The sequence below is a fragment of the Homalodisca vitripennis genome, chromosome 2 (assembly GCF_021130785.1).
Source record: "Homalodisca vitripennis isolate AUS2020 chromosome 2, UT_GWSS_2.1, whole genome shotgun sequence".
In the NCBI taxonomy this organism is placed as follows: Eukaryota; Metazoa; Arthropoda; class Insecta; order Hemiptera; family Cicadellidae; genus Homalodisca; species Homalodisca vitripennis.
In genome coordinates, this window is record NC_060208.1 from 100248092 (window position 1) to 100270566 (window position 22475).

A 22475-nucleotide genomic window follows, 5' to 3' on the forward strand; every position below is an offset into this window, starting at 1 on the left:
ATACCTGTTATTATTTTCGATTCGTTAAATAGTCACCCATTGGTTAAATAGTTATTAGTAACACGTTCAGTGAGGTTACTGCGACTGTGGCACCAAGCGGCCGGCCCGATCTCGGGCCACATGTGATTCGCCCTCTGGCTGAGCTCAACTCTTGACTGAAGTACATTTATCGCTGTTCGTGTATGGAGCTCGTCTTCTTAAAATTCTATGACGATATCAGTTTCAAGTTATGGTATTTTGTCTCAATTGAATCGTCAATTTTGTTACTGTCATAATGTTTGTGTAACAGTGACAATCTATATGTAGTTGTTAAGTTTAATATATAATACTGTATTCGTGATCGTGTCGTGAAAAGTGTTGAAATAATGGCTGGAAACCATAACCTAAAATATGTTGATTCGGACCTTGATGACTCTTTAGACAACTGTTTTATACATTTACTTAGAGTTTGAAAATACCATCGTGACAATTGAGAATAAACGTGGCAAGGAAAAGAAAAATGACCCTATATGATTTCCGCAATGAACTGATCGGAACATTTACTATCCCCAGCACAAGAACAGCCACCAAGATATGGTCTGCACAAGCTCGTCAAGACTGAGGAAAAAGATGTGCAGGGAAACAGGCTAAGAAAAGTGTTAGAGTTTGCGCCCAAAATGGGATCACTGCAACACTAGAACCACTGAACATTATCTGAGCCAAATTCAATGTTATATAAAGTAACATATTCCCCAGATGAACAGAGGATTACATAAATACTTGATTGGGTTGCAATGAGGCGTGACAGTATCGATGGGCCTAACCTTGTACATCTATTGTATATTACACGATTAGCAGCAATAATGTGGGAGATTTTGTCAGTCTGCTTACATGGTACTACCTTAAAGAATCATAATATAATAGAGCTTAGGGGAAACTCGGAATACTTATAATGGTAGGGGATAACAGTTCACTTCATTTTCTGAAAGTGCATAAGCAAAAGTGCTTCATAATGGGTTTTCATCAACTTGAGATGTCACTTTTTAAACATAGAGCACTATTGAATCCTGTAGCCACATGAAGTTTAGGTTCATTGCAACTGTGTAAGTTGCAACTACAACTCGAAGTGTATTCATCTATCAGAGAGGTAGGTAAGGTTTCCGTTCAGGAATCTGATATGTTCCTTTAGTCCGAAAGTACATCCTAGTTAGTAATAATGATAAAGGTAACGATTGATTTGATGGGAAAACATTATAATCATTATCACAGATTTTATTCATCATGAAAACTCTTGCTGAAGGATATATGGGTAAAAGTTCATAGACGCAGAAATTGTAAAATACTATAGTCCTTAGCATAAAAAGCTAAATAAACGCGCTAAATGTTCTTGGTTAAGATATATTATTACGCAAATTCAATAAAATATAGAATAATGCGGTTTTATTTATAAAAAGTAAATAAGAAGCACGAAAAAATTAGCAATGTAATATTGAGTTGTGCAATTATACATTAAAAAAATAAAAATTTACATCAAAACCAGCATTTTACATAAATAAAACTAACGAAAGACAGTATTTATTAGTAAAATATTATTTAATGACTAAATGTTTCTAATATTAAAAATGTAAGGTGTAATTCCGTAAACTAAGGAAAGTTGCTTTCAAAGTTCACTGAGTTTGATGAAAATTCACTTTAAACATACCAAGTCTGAGAATAATTAATATATAAAAATATCTTTGTCGATTTGCTTATTGTTGAAATATTATTACACTACGTTACAGTACTTTATTTCGTAAATATGTTCAATCAAGAAAGCCAGGATATCCGGCTGTAATTTGCTGCTATTTTTTTCTTTGGCGTTACCAATTAATATTCCATAACCATAAGTCGTGCTGTTAAAATTGTTCCATTGATTTTCTTACTGTTAAATTGTTAATATAAGTTTATCTTTGAAATATGCCAAGGGGTAAGATATTTTAAAGATTTATTTTGTTTTTATTTGTTTCAATCTCCTTTGAACATAATATTTATTGTATTACAAGATATAGATGGTGTAACTTAACATTAGGTTATGGTAATTTACCTTGGAATTATTTGGAGTTCATTTTCTATAACCTATAGGTTTAGTCATGATTAAAATTGCTACATTTTGTTAGTTGTTGTTTCTTAGCACAATAGTTTTCAAATGTTTTTTATTAAAATTCCAAAACCTGCAGTTTGTCTATATGGCAGTAGTAAGATCCCCAATCATTTGCATTAGATTTGAGATCTGATTATGGGACAGTGTTTGCACTAAAGTTGAAAGGTTGATGTAATGTACACATAATTAGTGATGTAAACTAAATAACTGAACTATTACTTTTTTATAGTTGAAATAAACATAAATTGTATTTATTTCGTGGAGACTTTAATGAGTGGCCCACACTCCTTATTTGATTGCTATTATGAAACAATTCCATACATTAATTATCCAACTTACACATGTAAAATTCATATGCAATAACAGTTATAATAACTTACTGTAACAAAAAGAATCTCGTACATTACAATTTTAAAAACAAATTTAACAATAACACTACAAAACAACTATGGGCTAGACTTTGATATCAAAGAAACCTTACAATATTTATAACTTGCTCAGCTTGATATCAGTAAGTAACCGCTCTTGTGAAATAGAGGAAAGAATTCCCCCCAAGGGTTATCAGAAGCCAAAGTGACATGTTGAAGCCACTTAAACTAATCTTGTCACTTGTGAGAAACATCTCACATATTTTCCTCATATTCATCGCCATTTTCAAAGTCTCAAATAGGGTAGGGTATGATAAGTGGACCCGGTTTTTTATATCGAAATTGGCAAACAATATTACTTAATCATAACCCCCGATATAATCAATCGATACTGATTATTATTTTGAACAAATAACTTAAATAATCTATATCTACAGCTGTAAACACTTTCAAATAATAGACGTACGGTAATATTTCAATTTTACCTATAAGTAACATTTGATTATTAAAAATGGCAGTCAATTTTAGAAAACTACACTAAGTTACAATACTTTGGAAGATGATAAGACATGTTTTACATTGCTTCAAAATGTTGGACTCCTGCAGAAAAATCCATTATGTGAAATTTGTGGAAGGAAACTACTGTAACTGTGAGAGGAGCAAATAATGGTCGTCTTCCTAATTTTGCTTATAATAATTTGTTTCATCACTATAAATATTAAATCCATATTTTAATTTAAAACATATTATTGTTATTGAGGACTATAGATACTTTTATATCGATTGATAGTTTAGGATTTGAGATGCGAATATTAGGTATCAATGATTACATTCTTCGATATAAAAACCGGGTCCGCTTATCGTACCCTACCCGAATAGTAGTTGTTACTTCCTGCTGTTTATGGTTTACTTTAAAATTATTATAACTAATAAGTTGAAATCATATGCTGCATTTGATGAATTGTAGTATTGAATTTTTCCTTCTAATAAATATATTATACAATCAAATGATGAGAGTAGGCCACTTATTGAAGTCTACTCTTTATTTCATTTAGGGTCATCAAATTCTATGCACTAAATATTGTTTAAAACTCCTCCTCCTCATGAAATAAGGAAGATATGGTGGTTGGCTTGGCCAAGGTCAGACTAAAATACAGACTGGAGTCCTGATACTGTGACTGAAAACTCTGCTTCATTCAATAGGAATAAGCTTGTGCTCTGCCTCATAATTGTTAATATTTTATAGTTTTTCTTTTGTGATTGAAGATAATTAAATACCATACTTGTCAAAAGAAATTTGGGTACTTTGGGATTATACCGACCACACCAGTATGAAGAACACAAAAATATAAATTTATAGAAATAAACATGATAGAACGAAAAAACAACTCTTTAATTACAAACTTACAAGCATTTCCAGGTATTGTGATCGGTATTGTTGTCGCTGTTATCTTATCTTTCTCGAGAATCCCGATTACGGCAGGCCGCGCGGCATCACATGATTTGCACTGTACATAATTGCCTTTCCATTACAATTCAATTTATATTATTTTCTGATCAGCCCCTCTAGGATTTGATATTTTACTGATAGGTACTATCTCGAGGGATGTTTTTCTTTCGTCGACATCAGCGCGGGGCAGCACCGAAGGTGCTGTCGAAGCCCGCGCTGATGGCCGGAGGCACTCGCATTTTGGGTTGCGGAATGTGATCAAGAATAAAAACAAGTTTTGAGTGTTTTTTCAATAAAGAGTTTAGTTTTAGTTTGGTAATGTTGGTTGTTGTTGAATTTTTGTGTTTGGAGAAATGTAGAGGTAAAACACGGAAGTACAACAAAGCGACGCACCAGCTGAACGGGCGGCGAGACTCTGCAATCACGTTATCTACTAGACCGCTCGACTTTGACCTCTGTCTGAGGATGGGGAGCGGTTTGCGATAAGACAATTCCTGTTTTATATTGACGAAATATTGTTCTACGCTAATCTAGTAATCAGTAAAAGCAAAATGTCGAATAACGATTCATGTCTGGGTGTGGTCGGTATAATCCCAAAGTACCGAAATTTGCTGTTTTAAGAGTAGTTTGTTTATAAAAATAGGTTGTATTTTCTTTTAGAGTAACAGATTTTAAAGTGATATAATTTTTTTATAAATTTTTATACAACAAAAGAGGGTGTCAGTAAGGTTTACGGCTGGAATAGCCAATACAAATTTCAACATTATTAAGGTATCCTGCTCATCCTCCTGAAAAAAAATATATGTGGTTTTAGGGAGTGGAAATCATAAATAACTTTGTTTCTTAGTAATTGAAATGTAAATGTAAATTTTGGTAATTCTGAGCAATTACTTGGTCAACCCCAAACTTTTTCATATTTTACTATGATAATCTAGAGATGTATGTGAAATTAATAAAACGTAATTTAGGCCCCGGAAAGTTAACGTAAATGAACAATAATACTGAAATGAGCAGATTTTTTATCCAAATGAACAATGTTTTTCTTAAATTTCGAGCTACAAATTAACTAGTTGTTATCGATTGAGACGAGTGCCTGCCCCGTGCTGATGTCAGCAAAATAAAAATATAAAAACTTTGGTGCGTTGCAAAACGCTGTCTTCATACAAAAAACATTTGAACTTTTCCTGATTGTCACTTGAAACCGTGAAACTATGTTACATGTTTTCACACCCGTCACATAAAAAAAGGATTATCGGAGGAACCACTAGCCATAACGGTACTGTCACAACTGGTACTTCCGCACGTCTCCCATAAGCCACTGTTATCGCGTGGACTTTGAACCTTCTTATCGCTCGGCAACCTGGAGGACGGCCTTGCGGGGCTTGAATTATATGTTTCTTGCTTTCTGAGAATATCCTTATGACCGTAGTAAAATATGAAATTTAAAAGTTTGGGGTTGACAAAGTAATTGCTCAGAATTACCTAAATTTTTGGTTATATTTGTGCACTGTGCTTATTATGATCTATGATTTTCAGCGTCATCTGCTCTTGCTAACTTATCTGTGTGTTCTGTGGCCAGTACATTTTAATTATGCACCATCTGTTCCGTGCGGTCTCTTAAAAAATGGCATTTATATGTATTACTAAATTGTGGTGTGTTAACTCTAATCCAGTTAATTAGTTTTGAAAATTTTGTACGTGTTTGATTGCGGATTACATGAGTAGTTAAAATATTAAATTTATTTCTTTTTAATTGATCATCGTATGTTTTCAGAGTTAGAGTATAAGTTCGTTGTTTAATTGTGCGTTATTTTTAAATCAAGGAAAGATATTTTTATGTGATCAGAAAGTTACTATGTGGTATGTAAGTACATAGTACTTACATACTAAGTTAGGGTATGTTAGTTTTGCTTATTTATTAAACTTATATTTGTTTTTTGTTAGACATTTTCAGAACTCATAAGTGCTGTGTGTTTTGACGTGTGCTTAAATCTAAAACCTGTTACAACTAGTTTTGTTAGTGCTAGAGAGCTGAGAGATAACTCATTTGAAAGAGGATTTCATGGGCTTTAATTTGATACCTAACTCGAACACTGTGAAAATAAAATTTTTTTAGTGAAACCCCAAAAATGGTTCAGTGCAGTTTTTGGGTTGGCGGTTTTTTTTAATTTAATTTTTTATGTTGATTATATATGATTTTGTGAGTACACTATAAAATTTCAGAGTGGGACCATGATAGAATCAGGGAATACAGTTGGATGTCGTTAATCCGGTCCTATATCGGAATTAGTAGGGCCGGATGACCGAAAATGCTGTAATAGTGTGGGTATATTACAAAATGATATAATTCCTTATGAAAGCTATTGACAATGATGGTGGCTAAAATAAGTATTTTAAATATAACAGTACTTTAAAAACAATAACTATGTTAGTTGTAATAAAAAGCTATTTTAATTTTTTTTTAATCTGTGTGGGAGTCAATTATACTACTACATAAAACATTAATTTGCTTCGACAACAGTAAAATAGTTTTTAATGCTTTTCTGTTTCTTTGAAATAAAGGAAAGTTTTAAAACATTTTCCTGGGGGAGTCTCTTTTTTGTGTGCAAATCAGTTGGTTGTCTCCACACAAAGTCCTAAAACGATCTTTGCGCCTCTCTTATTTATGTTTGTGACTTTAGAATCGGAGACTTTTACAGAAGCCAATCAAATTTGAGGGCTTCTGTTCTCTGATGTCCTTGAGACTGAGGAGCTAAGCCCCTAGGAATCTTTTCGTACTTTTAGATATGGCAGGATGGTTTAGCCTACGTGTTCCGCTGATTCTTCTGCTTTTCCGCAGAGTCTGCATTCATCAGTTTGACTAAGACCCACCTTCATAAGATGTTTTCTAAGGGGACCATGTTCTTTCAATATCCCTAATTATATCAATCTTATATCCTTACTTTTTTCTTGGTGAGATGCCCACCCTTTAGCATAAGGAGAAATAAACATTTTTGATTCTCTTAATCCTGAGACTCTACTCCAGTTAAAGGATCTAATCCTCTTTTCCCAATCTTTATGAGAGGTTTGCTGTAGGAGAAAGCTACTCCACAGCCTGGCTCAGGTCCTACTATAAGGGATTCTGTACCTATTTTGGCAAGAGTTTCTGCTTTTTCGTTTTCATAAATGCCCTCATGGCTCAACCGAGTATAACTCTTGTGTTAATTGGAAAGCAAACGAATTCATGTACAGAAATTTCTAATTTTAAATAAATTAAGGGAATGTTTTGCCTTTTTTCAAGGAATGCTATCCTGATCAGAAAATAGGGTTTTCTAAATTCTGCAAACTTCGACCAAAACACTGCGTTCTTTCAGGGACTGCACGTACACATTCAGTACGTGTATGTACTCTGCATCAAAATGTAAAGTTGATGTTAGCGCAGTGTAAATTTCCAGAATTCGTAAATTGAGAAACGCCAATTAAAACTTATAAAGACAACTTTTTGTGAAAATCCTAAAGAAAAATGTTATTTCAAACAATGGGCACTGTATCAATATACTAACAATCTAATGTTTTGTTTGAGGATGCATGAAATTTTTTTGCATTGTTACATGGAAAGAACACTTGTGATGGAGGAGTTACTGTTAAACGTGTAGCAGCACAAGCAAGCCTCCAAATAGTGTGTAATGAACAAATTATGACTCCTTGCAATTCTACGACTGGGCTAAAGTAAATATAACCAAACTAGTTTTATTTATTCAACTAAACAAGATTATGAACATGAGAAGACACTTTAGAAAACAAGATTGGAAGAAACCAAAACAATGAAAGGAACACAATAGTTTCACCATTATGAACCTAAAAATGAAACCAAAGTTTTAGTAAAAACTTAATCCTCTTTGCAAATGACAACAAAGAAGAAGCGGTTTCAGAAAATTATGTTAGCATGTTTTAAAGTTGGATGATATTTTTGGTTTTGTCACATGTTTTTATAACAAGGAATGGTGGTTATTGTGTCATTGGTATAGTACAGAAAATGAAGACATTAAAATAAGTTTTCTCTAACCCCGTGGTCCATCGCCTTCTTTTAAATATCCTATGGTGCAAGACATTAGTAAATAGACAGATGTCATAACTAAAGTAGATCCCACAACTCAAACTGGAAGAGTTTACCAACTTACAGGGTTGGAAAGCACTAACTTGGTAATGTAAAAAGGAAATACTACCAGTGTGCCAGACTGACTGTATGATTTCAATTTACTAGTAATGCCAATTTGGATTAAATTTACAATTAATTAGGTGTTCTTATCTCTGTCAAATCAAAAAACAAGTCAAAAGTTAAATGTTCGGATATCACTCAATCATCATATTACAGCATAAAATTGGATCCGCCAAATGACTTAGTTTTTGTAGTTAAAATTGCATGACACAAAACACTGATAATTTAATGTAGGTCGTTAAACACACAATATAAGGAATACCATCCTGACCTACGTTGTGTAGATCAAAAACCAAGTTTTGCACAACACCTATATGATACAAACCGTGTAATAGGTATGAAATAAACCAAAGTCTCAAAATGCTACCTACATATCTGTGGGAAAGAAATAGAGGAATATGAAATAGACATACAAGGGGTTAAATGGTAAAGACGCAAAAACTAATATTTTTAATGAAATATTAAATTTACTTTCCAACATAATTTTTTTATTTATCCTCAGTTAGAATCAACCTGCATCAGCTGTTCCTACTATCACAACTGATGAGTCTCAGTGCAGTGCAGGAATGGTGACTAAATAACCTGTCGTCAAACTGCTGTTGTGCTGTGTATTTTTAAGCCTACAAAGTCTTAATACATCTTTGAGGATTAAGGGTTTGAGGTATGCAATTTTAACTGAAAAAGAAAAAACAGCCTTCGTCAGGTACAATTTTATGCTAGTAACATCCAAAACATGTAAATTTTGGCAACACTTCATTTTTTTTGGATTTGACAAAGGTAAGAATATATAATTAATTGTCAGTTTAAATCAAAAGGAGCATTATCAATTAATGAAAAAATTCTTATTATAAAATTTGTCTTGCGGTAAACATGGTACATTTTATGGTTAGTGAAGAAATAATTGAGGGATGGAAATGCTTGCTTTTTATTTCTATAATCATTACATCTTATATCGTACTTTTTATGTTCTGATTTGGTATGAAATTCTTTGAATTAAACAAAATTTATTGGACCACCCACATTATTTAAACCTCACCTAAAATGGGGTGATCCACTCCAAACAATCAAATTTGACTGTTTTTGAAAGTTGTATAGGTACTTAATAATTATCTTAAATCTTTTTACAGGAAAATACACCAACCACAAGGGCAGGAATCGTAGGTTCACTAATCCTGAGGAATTAGAAGAACAACGTAAACGGGAAGAAAAGGAAAAAAGATGGCGTGTAAGTAATTTTTTATGCATAAAAACCAGTGGCGTAGCGACAGAGGAGCGAGTGGAGCCACCGCTCCAGGGCGGGGGCGACAGGGGGGGCGGCGGGCGGACGATAAAATGGCGGGAAGCCATCCACGGCACATCACGGCCGCGCAGTGTCTTTGTGTCAGTCAGTCTGTCATTGACCTTGGCTGAGACAAAAGGCGTCCGTACAGACCCACCGAGTGATTGACTTACTTCAATTTACCTTTACGTTGTGATTACAAATTTAGCGTTAGTGCAAAGTATTGATTATATTATTTATTTTGTTGTGATGTGATTTGTGTGGTGTTGATTTATTACCTTTGGTATATAATGTCAAAAAAACTAAGTGGTGCTGAGTATCGAAAACGAACGTTAGAGAAAAGTCACGCAGAAAATCTTGAACTTAAGAAAGTAAAGAAGTTATCTACCTACTTTTCGAGGGACACTTCAGTAGTTGCAGTTTCTCAAGAACCCACTTGTAGCTCACAAGTACCTACAAGCGATGAGGACTTGGAGCAAACACCTGTAGGCTTACCTGTAGATGCAGAAGACCACGCCCTTCTTCAGGAACCTTTTTCTAAGGTAGGCCTAGTTAAAGCTGAAGGTACCGATTGTGAGTTGAACCTTAAAGAAAATGTAACAGCTGTTATAAGTTCTTCTGATAAGGGTAATTTTGAAAAAAACTCTTACAGCCGAACAAAAACGGCAAATAATAAAATTAGGCCCTCATCAGCCTAAAGGGCCATTTCCAAAAGAATCAGAAGGGAGAAATAAAAATAGAGGATTTGACGAGAAATGGTATTTTCAAAAGAATAAAAAAAACCAATTGAGTATAAAACGTAATTGGTCATGCTATTCAAACATCCTCAATATTTGCTATTGTCAGCCATGCTGGCTTTTCAATATGGCCTATACTGATGTGGGATTTTCGAAAGGTACGTCTGATTGGGCACATTTAGGTCGAAACATAAAAGACCATCAAGAACATTCGCAAAGTCATGCAATTGCGTGTGAAATATACTATCGCTGGCAGTTAGGCCTAACAGTTGATAGTGAGAATCTGGAGGAGATTAAAAAAGCCACTGATTACTGGAGACAAGTTTTAAGGCGAGTGGTGGACGTCATTATTACGTTAGCTACAAACGACTTACCACTGAGAGAGCACAGATTGTGTAATGACGATGAAGATGCAACTAAATCGAAAGGAAATTTCCTTGAGATAATACATATGCTAGCAAGATATGACCAGGTCCTTGCAGATTTAATTAAGTTACCAAAACGTAGTGTTAACTACCTTAGTCCTCAGATTCAAAATGAGCTGATCAACCTGATACACTGGTTTTTGTCTTTGCGCAACATATTTTTTAGATATTAAAAAAATGAGCTAAATACTAAGTCAGGGTGTCCAGCAGCCTTGAAAATCGGAAAGAGCGGGAATTATGCTTGAATTTTACATGCCTTGAATAGGGCGGGAATTATGCTTGTATTTTGTAGAAAATCTGGAGTTTTGATTTTTTTAACACCGCTGCCGTTACTAATGCTAGGCGCCCACTGCGACCGTCCCGGCCTTTTTGTCGAAATACACGCAATCAAATCGACACCCACCAACTGCGGGCGGCCCGGCCCGGCTTTTCGTGAAGTCGAAATACACGCAATCAAATGGACACCCGCCCATTGCGGCCGGCCCGGCACAGCCCGGGAAGACTCGGTCCACACGGCACCCGAAGAGCCGACCGAGGCCGGATAGGCCGGGCCGGTCGCAGTTGGTGGGTGTCCATTTAATTTGAGTGTATTTCGACTTCACAAAAAGGCCGGGCCGGCCGCAGTGGGCTGTGCTAGGCCGGAGTGAACCCGGCCCGGCCTTTTTGTGTAGTCGAAATACACGCAATCAAATGGACACCCACCAACTGCGACCGGCCCGGTCCAGCCCAGCCCAGCCCGGACCGGTCGCAGTGGGCGGCTTTTCATTTGATCATATGCATTTTGACAGAGTATAAAAGTCCGGCCTGGGCTGGACTGGGCCGGTCGCAGTGGACACTGTGCTTAACACGAAGATATTGAAGCAACAGTTCGATTATGTTCACATCAATGTTAAATTGATAGAATACAAAGGAAATTTGGAAGCAACTCGCTCTCGTTGCAGTCGCCAAAAATGGCGTTGTAGTAGGTTTGAAGAGAGATGGCATTTATATATGCTTGATGTTAAAGTAATTTGAAGAGTGGCTAAATAGCCACGCGTAGGTACGCGACTATATATTGCATTTATAATATTCGCATGTTGAAGAGGTTGCCCAATTCTTTGAAACATAGTGATGAATATTAAATGTTTCATTTTAAGGTAATCGAAAAACGTGATCATGTGATCAATTATGGTGTACAATTGGATGCCTATAGGATTTATTTTAAATTTATTTGAGATATATAATTAATACAACACTTTTTTAGTAATCTAGGTGTTTATTTACCCTTGCTATACTTGTTGTTATCATTTAACGTATTGTCAATAGCCTTATTTGTTTAAATTAATTTGTGCAATGAGTAAAGGTGCAATACATCATTAGTAATTCAATTGTTAAAGTTTTATAACTTTCACACATGTTTTCTAAAGAGAGTAAAATTTTTTCTGTGACAAATTTATTTTTTAACACAAAATAAATTGTAAAAAGGGTTCAACATTTGAATAGCTCATGTTTTGGACTTTTTGAGTTTAATCCTTTTTTACAAAATGAATATTAATATATTTTTATTTATTTTAACAGTTATTTTGTTTTTATGAAACTTAATTCACCTAAAACTAACCTACCCTCGACTGGTTTAGAATTGTATTGGGTTTGATGTTGAAAGTGTGAAAGAAATGCTGAAACTAGTTCAAACTGATTTAAAAATTGATCTTATCAATATCTTGGCTAAATTCATTGACTGCTGTTTTGTTTGAATTTGGCGGCCATTCAAACTTTTTTTAAATTCATAAGTTTATTATGGGCTTAGAGAAAAATGATTCTTGTACAAATGTAATTGAAATTACATATTTCTGAAATATGTTTCAGTTGTCACAAAATCTACCTACTTCTTCCAACTGACTAAAGAGAACTATTTAATTATTAAACAAATAACTTTTTTTATAGAATTTAAAAATCAAGCATATTTCAATGTGGTATCTAAAACATTACTTGACGTGTAAAATATTATTTTTAACTTTGCTGATTGTTTAACTATGTCAGTAACTAATAGCTACAAGTTCCTTTTGTTGTAGGCTGAGAGAGGGGAAGAGTCAAGCGAGGAGGAGGAAGAGGCAGCTGGAGACAAGAAAAAGCAGTTGGAGAATGAAGCTAGCAGTGAAAGTGGATCTGAAAGTGAATCTGAAAGTGACGAAGATGTAAGTAGCTGGGTTAGACCTTTATTTGTAAAGTTTTAAAATACAAACATTTGACTTTAGATAAATTGTAATATTTTAATTCACACATGATAGCATTTTATGCATCAAAGCATGTTCCTGCTTCCATAATTCACACATTCATTAGAATTATTCTAATTATATACAGATGAGTTTACATCGTAAATAGCATTATGTACGCTGTGTTTCTTATTTCTGTTTCGTTTGATTTACGTGAAGAACAAAGAGTGTTTAAACTACCATGAAATAAGGAAAGATGTTGTGCTGTTTGTAGCTAAAAGAGCCTGCAACTTGGTGGCAAGATAAACAAAATCTAGAACAGCTTGCAAGAAGTGTTACATGAAAGGAGGATTATGTGGAATATGTTATCCTTAAAATGTTCAAATTCAAAATAAACTTTATTCATTAGATTGTACATCAATACAACAAATGGCATCATATGTGAAATACTAATCTAAAAGAACTAAATATACTACATGTTCTTATGAATAGTACAAATAAACTAACTCTGTATTCAATAATTTGTAAAACAAATGGTTTAAATGTTTATTAAAAAAAACTCGTCTGTTGAGTAAGAGGTTTTGATATTAGATATTCTTTCTGATATTTTTCTGAAATTTAACAATATTAGTAATTTTTTTGATATAATTTGGAATGTTATTAAAAGATTTTGTTCCTACATACATGGTTTTTTAAAAAAGGTCAATCTATGGGTAGGTATGGACAAGTCATTTCTTTTCCTCGTATTGTAATTATGATATTCTCCTCTCTGTGAGATAAAATTGGAGTTTTTGAATGTGTACAATATGCATTCATAGATATAATTAATTGCTACAAATAGTAAAAATGTTTGTATCCCTTTCATGGATTCTCGCCAACCTAAGTTCAACATAATTCTTATGGCTTGTTTTTGTAAAATTAATAATCTATCCAGATTATGTTTTGATGATCTATCATAGATACTAATTCCAAAAGACATGTGAGAGTGAACATGGGCAAAATAGACAAGTTTTAGGGTATCAAGGCTACAGATTTTTGATAATCTATATAGGGCATAAAATCCGGATGACATTTTTTTAGTAACAGATTTGTGGAAATCCCAGGACAGTTTGCTGGCAATATGTAATCCAAGAAATGTTGTTTATTCCACTTGTTCAAAAAAAAATCTTCAATTTGCAATACTGGTGAGTTGTTGTTTGAGTTAAATATTAAATTGCATATAATTTGTCTTTGATAAATTTAGCAAAAGCTCCTTATTTGAAAAATAATTTTAAATATGAGTAATGATTTCCACAGCAGCAATTCCAATTTAAAGATTAGATTTTTCAGATACTAATAGGTTTGCATCGTCAGCATAAAGGGAGAAGACTTCCTTTAAGAACATCAGAAATCACTCCAGGCAAGCCTTGTATGTAGCAAACAAATAGCTAAGTGAGCCCAAAATTTAATCCTCTGGAATACCATGCTTCATATTTTTTAAATTCGATTGAGTGGAAACTGATTGATTATTATTATTGATGTGTGTCATTTCAACAAATTGTTTCCTACCTGTTAAATATGATTTGATCCATAACAAAGGTGGTCAAGATATTCCCATTTCTGTAAGCTCTTCTAATAATTTTAAGTGGGATACTCTGTCAAAAGGTTTGCTTAGGTCCATGAACACACCAAGGACTTTGTCACCCTTGAATAATGAATTAATTATTGTATCAGTAAGATTTGTAGCTGCAGATATTACAGTGATTAGTTCTAAAGCTGTTATTCTGTGTCAAAGAGATTATTATGCTCAAAAATCTAACTAACTTATAAAACATTGCTGTTTCAAATATTTTATATAAAACTGGCAACATCGATATTGGTCGGTAATTAGCAATTTCAGCTACAGTTTCTTTTTTATGCAAAAGTCTAATATTTGAAATTTTTAATTTATCAGGGAAAATTACAGATGCAGTTTGTCTATGCCTAGCACTCAGATCATAATAAATAACGAGAGCCATAGAATTGTTTAACTGGCTGACAACTCTCAGGTTGTGGGTTGTGACGCAACAGTTTGTTCGCTAGTTATTTTTCTAACTTAGTTACATATCTATTTATTTAGTGAATATTTTTACCTTTAAAATGATATAGAATAGGAATTGTAAGAAATTTATGAATTTTGTAGTACAAACTTGCAAAATAAAATCAGATTTAGGTCTGGCACAAACATTCAGTAAGTGCTGCATTATTTAGGTAACACTGCTTCTTACTTACTGTAAACACTTTACTCTAAATTTCTGGCACTATCTGTTTAACCATAGGTTTAAAGGTGACTTGAATTCCAAACCACTCAGTGGCAGATTCTCAGCCACCCAAGGAAATTACATTTGGAAATTGGTAACAGTGGGAAAAAATAAGAAATTGAAGTAATTTGGAATAGTTACTTCCAGAAATCACTAATTCTAGATTATTGGAGATACTAATATGAGGAGCATTACAGATGCAAAAAGTGTTGCTAGATCAGTTTCAAAAGTGGTCCAATACTCATCTAGCTGTCTCATGAGACTAATTAATTAGTTTCAGTATATGGAAAATAATCATCACTTTAAAATATATAGGAGGTCAAATTCAGATTAAAACTAACTTCGTTGATATGGAATTCCCCTAAATTGGAAATCTCTTAGGTAAATTCAATGTAGATTAAGATAAGGAAAATAAAGTCGAATGTTTTTTTGTGTGACAGTATATAAATTACCCTTTGCTTAACACTTTGTACCCTGAGCCCGAGGTCGGGCCGCGTCGGCAGTGCCTGCTACCGGCGCCCGAGTATAGCTCGGGTTGTGTTATTTAATTGTGTTATTTAGCTCAGTAATCTTATTTTTGGGTAATCTTAAACTGTTACTGATTTCTTGTTTCACTGAACGATGGCAAATGTCCGGAAAAATCCTGTTTCCTTTACAATCCTTCCATTGTCAAATATAACCTTCAAACAAAGAATTGATTCTCGGTACGGACCCGGAACCAGTAAACAAATCAAAGACCTTGAGAGCTTGCATCTTAAGTTAACTAAACACATTAATCATTTAACATTTTTGCATAAATGTAAGGTTGAAAACTTATGCCTATAGGGTTAACTCTAAAAACTCCTTTTCATAGTAGGAAAGCCAGTAAAATTTTGTCTTCTGCTTCTAAATCTTTACTTAAAGAAAGAATTGCATATCATCATCGTGAAAGATGCCTCCTCCAAAATAGTATTGAGTGTAAAAAAACTGAATTAAAAACACTGATCGGTACAAAATTCAACAACATTCTCAAAAGCATCCAAAATAGATATAAAAAAGTTTCTGAAACAGATAAGAAAAAGAAAATCTCCAAACTTGAAAAAATTAGGCCCAAAAAATGTGATTGGCCTAAAGATGGCAACGTGAATACGGATGCAAATAATAAAAATGTAATCAACCTCTCTTCAAAAATCCTCAATGAAGCGGAAATATCAGTCTTATATAAGAGTTTAAATTTTTCTGTGGTACAAAAATCGGTAAAGGCACTGGATTTCGTAACTGGAATCGAGTCAGCTGTTTCACAGTTGTCTGAGGAACAGGGTGACCGGTTTCGTCATGAGGCCAGTCTTTTACTCAGAAAAATTCCCCCCACAAAACCCAATTTGACAATAGAGGAGAAAAAGACTATGTCGATCCTTGGGAAAGACGACACGGTCAAAATCTTACCAGCCGAAAAAGGCAACGCTACTGTTGTACTTGACTCAGTAGCGTATAAAGAAAAGATTGCGGAAACTTTAAATACTGGCAAATATACAGTTTTAAATAAAGACCCGACTGATTCATTTGAACGCAAAGTAGCAAACACCTTAAGAAAACATTAAGAATTTTTCAGATAAATTTAGATCTAAATTAACTCCTCACCACTCCAAAATCCCCCATATGTATGGCCTTCCCAAAATCCACAAACCTACCATCCCTCTCCGGCCCATCATTAGTTCTCGTGATTCACCTTGCAGGGAATTGTCCTCTTGGACATCTTAACGCCATTGGTAGGAAAAACTGACTCTTTCATCAAAAATTCCAGGGATTTTGTAGAGAAGTCAAAATACCTAAAGTTGACTGAAACTGACAAATTGGTAAGTTTTGATGTCGAAAGTCTATTTACAAATGTACCAGTTCCAGAAACTCTCGGAATTATTAAATCACTTCTCAAAGAAGACCAAACATTAAAGGATAGAACTAAACTTCCCGTGCCAGTAATTATGGAACTGTTAGAACTATGCACTCAATCCAATTATTTTGAGTTAGAGGGTAAAATTTACCGTCAAGATGAGGGGATGGCAATGGGTTCTCCACTGTCTCCTATTTTCGCCAATATCTTTATGGAGGAATTTGAGCAAAAAGCTTTGGCTTCAGCTCAGTTCAAACCGAAGATTTGGTGAAGGTATGTGTACGATACCTTTGTTATTTTTTCTCATGGAGACATTGAGTTAAATCATTTTTTGAATCACATTAATAGTATTTCTCCTTCCAACCGCTTCACAATGGAAGTGGAAGTCCAAAACAAGCTTCCCTTTTTGGATGTGTGTGTACTAAGAGATAGGGATGTCCTTAAGACAACTGTTTTTCGAAAGATAACACACACAGGAAAATATTTAAATTATCAATCCAATCATCAAAAATCTGTCAAAGAAGGAGTAGCCTACTCGTTTGATGGAGCAAAGAGCTTGTGCTCAGATAAATATGGACTAAAAGAAGAATTTAAGAAAATTGAATCGGATCTCAGAAGCAATGGATACCCTCAATTAGTAATAAATAAGTGCAAACGAACCAGAAGAATCATTCCTGAGTCAGAAAAACAGAATTGTGATAAATTTGCGTTTATGTCAATCCCTTATGTGCCGGGATTATCTGAGAAAATTAGAAGAGTAGGTAGAAAGTACATTAGAACCGCTTTTAAAACACACAACACTCTTAGACAAAGTCTCGTAAAAACAAAACAAAAAAATGGCACACAGGATTCCAAAAATAGGGAATACACAGGCGAGACAAAAAGACTACTAAACGTAAGGATTAAAAAGCACAAAGAAAACATGAGAAAGGGTCTTACAGAAAAGTAAAAAAATTGCACACCACTGTTGGTCCGAAGACCATCATATGAATTGGGATGAAGCCAACATAATACATCAGGAACCACATTTCTTCAAAAGGAAAATTAATTAGTCAACCATCAGTTGAGATTAGGCCGCTTTGGTTGCCAATTCTAAAAAATGAACTAAAGAGAAAACCAAAAGTATCAAACGGTTCAGATGTTTGTAATAAACCAATGCGGAGTCACAATATGGTATTAAGAAGTTCATCTCGTATGAACCAATAATAACGAAAGGGCCCATTCCTGTCCCCCTTCCTTTTTTTTTCGTCATCTTGTTTTAGCCAGCCGTGACGATTACCATTGGCTAGTACCTCTGGTCAGTCGTAGGTGGTTAGTAGAAGAATGAAGACGTATTGTGACCTGTATTCCGTAGTTAAGTTAATGATTAGTGTTTTGTATAGTTTTTTACTAAGTGCATGTTTATAGAGTTAGTGAAGTTGACAAACAACATGTAGGTTGTGATTCCTGACTTTGGCGTGCCACAACGCTTTGGTAAGATTTGTTTATTTTAACCTAGTTTGTAATTATGTATTAGGTTAGTTCTTTACCTGAAGAAGAGATCAGATTGCAGATCTCGAAACGTAGTGTTACTGATTTCTTGTTTCACTGAACGATGGCAAATGTCCGGAGAAATCCTGTTTCCTTCACTTATTTTTGGATTCAAACATTTTAATTATGTTCATTGTTTGTCTAAGTTTCTATTTGTTGATTTTAAGATCCCTGGGTCACGTTTTAGTAATGAAATACGTATATTTATCGTACTACAAGCGAGTCTGATCGTAGGCGCCACGGCTGATCGTCGGTACTGTCAGTTTGCTTTTAGTGTTTCACCTTGTGAGTCTTAGTGATGTCTTACTAAGTTTTCTACAAATCTTGCCAACAAATACTGAAGCAAATGTTATTATAATGGTTTATAAATGTGAATTTAACTGTTTGTAAATAATCAGAACTTTCGTTTCTTACTAAATGAAGTAAAGGCAAATGCAAGCAATGTGAGGTTATTCGTGTGTTTTGTTTTGTATTTTCACTCGCTTTGTTCTTTCTTCTCGACTTACCGTTGATTTTCTTTTATATTATTTACTTATTACTTTCGAGTTTAAATAATATGGGTGATGGAATCAAAAGTGATGCAATTCGCGATCTTTTGTTTGACTGCGAGTCGGAAAGTGACGATGATTTTGATACACACCTGGAACCAAATATCGATTTTATGAACGATCTAAACGAAAATTTGCGAGATCCTGTATTTGATTCAGACCATTGTGCTTTAAAAATTACCACTCTAAGGCGAATTACCTGAACTAATAAGCTATGTAGCAAAAACTTGTTTTGTATTTTTTACATAACATTCAATGTTATGTAATAATTTTATTTTGAAAATAAACTTTATATTTGTATACATTTAAAAAAGTATGTATCTCTATCTTTAAAAAGATATATAGTATGAGTTTATAACATAATTACTGTAATAACACATAATTTTATAAAAGCATCATAAAACGCCCAGGGAGCCACGCCGAAACAAGTATTAAGGGCCCAGGGTACAAAGTGTTAATGGTTGTTCCAGTTTGGTTTACATGGATAAAAAATTGTAATATATTGTAATAAATAAATAAAAGATAAATTGTATTACTGCCTCTAAACTTTATTAACATTTTATTATTTTTTTAATGTTATATTATTGTTTGTGCTATGTTACAAATAAATGTATTACCAACCAGTTTACCTAGAATCTCTTCTCAAAGTCAAATTATAATATATAATGTGTGGTTACAGGTGAAGGCAAAAGGTGTGGAGAAACTGATTCAGGTAGAAAACCCCAATAGGGTGCAGAAGAAGGCGAAGAAACTGTCTACTCTCAATGAGGTAGTCAATCAAAATGTGAAAACTGAGCTGTCGAGGAAGGAACGGTAAATAATTGTCAGACTGGTAGCATTCATTAGTATTTTTATCGGAGATTATTTTAAGGTTAAACTAAAAGTACTCAAATTTGAAAACCGCTGCTTGTGGCATCCTTCATTCAGCAATTATTGAAGGCTATATAAAGTTGTGACTTGGTTTTGTTCCACAATTGTATGTGCAATGTCAAGTTGGTTTTATGCTATCACTCATACTACAGTAAATTGTGTTTTTGTATATATCAATATACAAGGGCTGATTTTTTTCAAACTCCGATCTTATGCTGTGTTGGCCAGACATGTGGCAGGTCCGTGGTGTGTGCAGTAGTCGAATGCGCATCTTTCCTGCTACATTTGTCATTGCCGAGTTCAAGTAGCTAGTTTACTTAGAGTTTCAGTCGCATAAACTTGGCTGGCTCTATTGATTCTCCTGAAATGTGAATTGAGGAGTATTATTTGTTTTCAGTAAGCAAAGTTTAAAGATGACTGAACTAACATGCACGATGGAGGAGGTCAAGGACCCAAGTCTGTTGATACAACTGGCCTTGTTGAACAAATTGACAAAGTACTTTGGAATTTACAGGAGTATAATGATCTTCTCTTTACTCTATTGTTATACAACATTTAGGCTACAAAAAGTATGTGCTTGTTGGGTTACCAAAGATGGTGACTGACACTCACAAAAATCGCTGAATAGGTTCAGGTTTCGCTTTCCTTGAATTTGAAATTCTGCCATCTTTAAACTTTTGGCGCGATTCAAACACAACACTATTACTCTTAATAGTTTCTCTTTAAACATGGCACATTCTCCAATGGGTTTCTGCTGCACTATTCCATTCTACTTCAGGAAACGAATTACACTCCTCAATTTACATTTGATAGGATAGTCAAATGAAGTGAAAATGTTTGTGAGTGTAGCTCAGCGCAAACTAACTAACCCTTTTAGGACCGCGCGTTTTCAGATTTTCTATGCCTAAAAGACCGCCTTGTATTTTTAAAAAGTGTAAGGGTTTGGGGAAAAAATTGGTTATTCTAAAGTAGTGGAGATATTTCAATAATTTTTTCTGCATGAAGTGACTAACAATAAGAAAATAAGTTTTACTTTGTGCAAATCAAAAAAAGGGTTGTTAACACCTATAAATTAAAAAAGGTTTTTGAAAAAAATTTTTTTTTTGTTTACAGGAATTTTGTGTAATCTAAAAAAAAATAGAACAGTCCACACATATAGATACATGTATTTACAAGTTATTGCTTAGGAGATTGCAACTTATTTCAATACTTTTCTTCAATGAATGGCTGAGATACGAGGAAAAATAATAATGCCAAAAATTAGAAAATTGATAGAAGCAGAAAAAGATAACTTAACGACAGAGAACAGGCCAATTAAGCAGTAATGAAACAATATTTTGTCTCTAACTCAGTTATTTCATGGTCTTATTAAGTTTGAAAGTTCATGAGAACTATTCTAAAACTTACTCATACTAAAAAACTAAAAATAAATTATTTTGCACACAGAAGAAATGTTACAGAACTGCTGACAAGTCTAACAAACATGTTTGGTGAGGCATACTCCATGTAAGCCTTTATTACATTTGATACAGGCAGTTCTGGATCTCTTCATCTTGTCTTTTAGTCATTTTGAAGCACGATAATCGTCTAAACACAATGAACAAAACGTAAACAAACTCGGCAGGCCGTGTCAGTCAGCTGGCGCTGGCGATCGCGTGTTGGTCGCGGCTGAGAGCTAGTGCTACCAACTGTGCAATTTATCACTTCCCACTCCTCCGTGGATTAAAATTTTACTAAATTCAAAGACGATTGTGAATGTAGAAACTATCAATAGATGTGGAGTCAAAATTTGGTTGAATCAAAGTTATTAATTATTTTCTTATACCCATAAAACCTAACTACTGATAAATCGTTAGTTGGTATTTTTAGCCTAAAAGACAAACTAACGATATATCGCACGATTGAATACTGCGCTCACCTCTCACTATGGTCGTTATAGGGTGAGACCGGAGGTTAAAAAAATGGCCCTCGTATATATTCATACCTCGTACCTTGGATTAGTTTCATTGAACATTATTTTGTTTCTTGCACAGCACATCTGAAGAAATCCTGATATGCACACCAATTTTTAGAGGGGCTTCTTTTATAAAACCTTGAAATGTTCTCTTGTAAAAATTCTAAAACTTTGATTTTATCATTTGTAAGAGAATTATAAATCATTCTCCTTGTCACAAAAAAAAAAGAATGCAAACCGAGGAAAAAATCATTTCAGTGTATCTCTGCAAGTGGCAAAAGCTCAAGCAATCGCACATCATAATGACAAGAAAGAGAAAGAAACTAAAGGGTCATACAATCACTCCATGGGGACGGTCCATAAAATCCAAATCACTACTGGAATTTCATCTACAACGGCAGTTGTCACATCTCCGCCAATCTCTGTAAAGTTTCGAGATTCCAGTGAATGCATAGAAGAGTTTTTCAACAAACACATAGAACACTACAAAATAATAAACAAAAAATACTATGAGGGACAACTAATTGAAAGAGGCAACTCATGTTCGATTTTGGATATTTCGAAACACTACACTCTGAGCAACAACCAGGAAACTCAAACATCAAATTTGCAAATATCTTCGGATGATATGACACTTAATGCCAACATAGCACATG

General features: G+C 34.1%; 1 protein-coding gene across 1 annotated transcript in view; it reads left to right on the forward strand.

The window, feature by feature from the left end:
- The first annotated feature begins 1822 nt into the window (after window positions 1–1822).
- The window catches only part of LOC124354443 (28 kDa heat- and acid-stable phosphoprotein-like), a 36193-nt gene continuing 15540 nt past the window's right edge, over window positions 1823–22475 (forward strand). Inside the window, exons 1-4 of the mRNA XM_046804891.1 lie at window positions 1823–1945; window positions 9263–9360; window positions 12628–12750; window positions 19675–19808. Coding sequence (XP_046660847.1) covers window positions 1936–1945; window positions 9263–9360; window positions 12628–12750; window positions 19675–19808 — 365 coding nt within the window. The 5' untranslated portion in view covers window positions 1823–1935. The remainder of the gene's footprint in view (window positions 1946–9262; window positions 9361–12627; window positions 12751–19674; window positions 19809–22475) is intronic.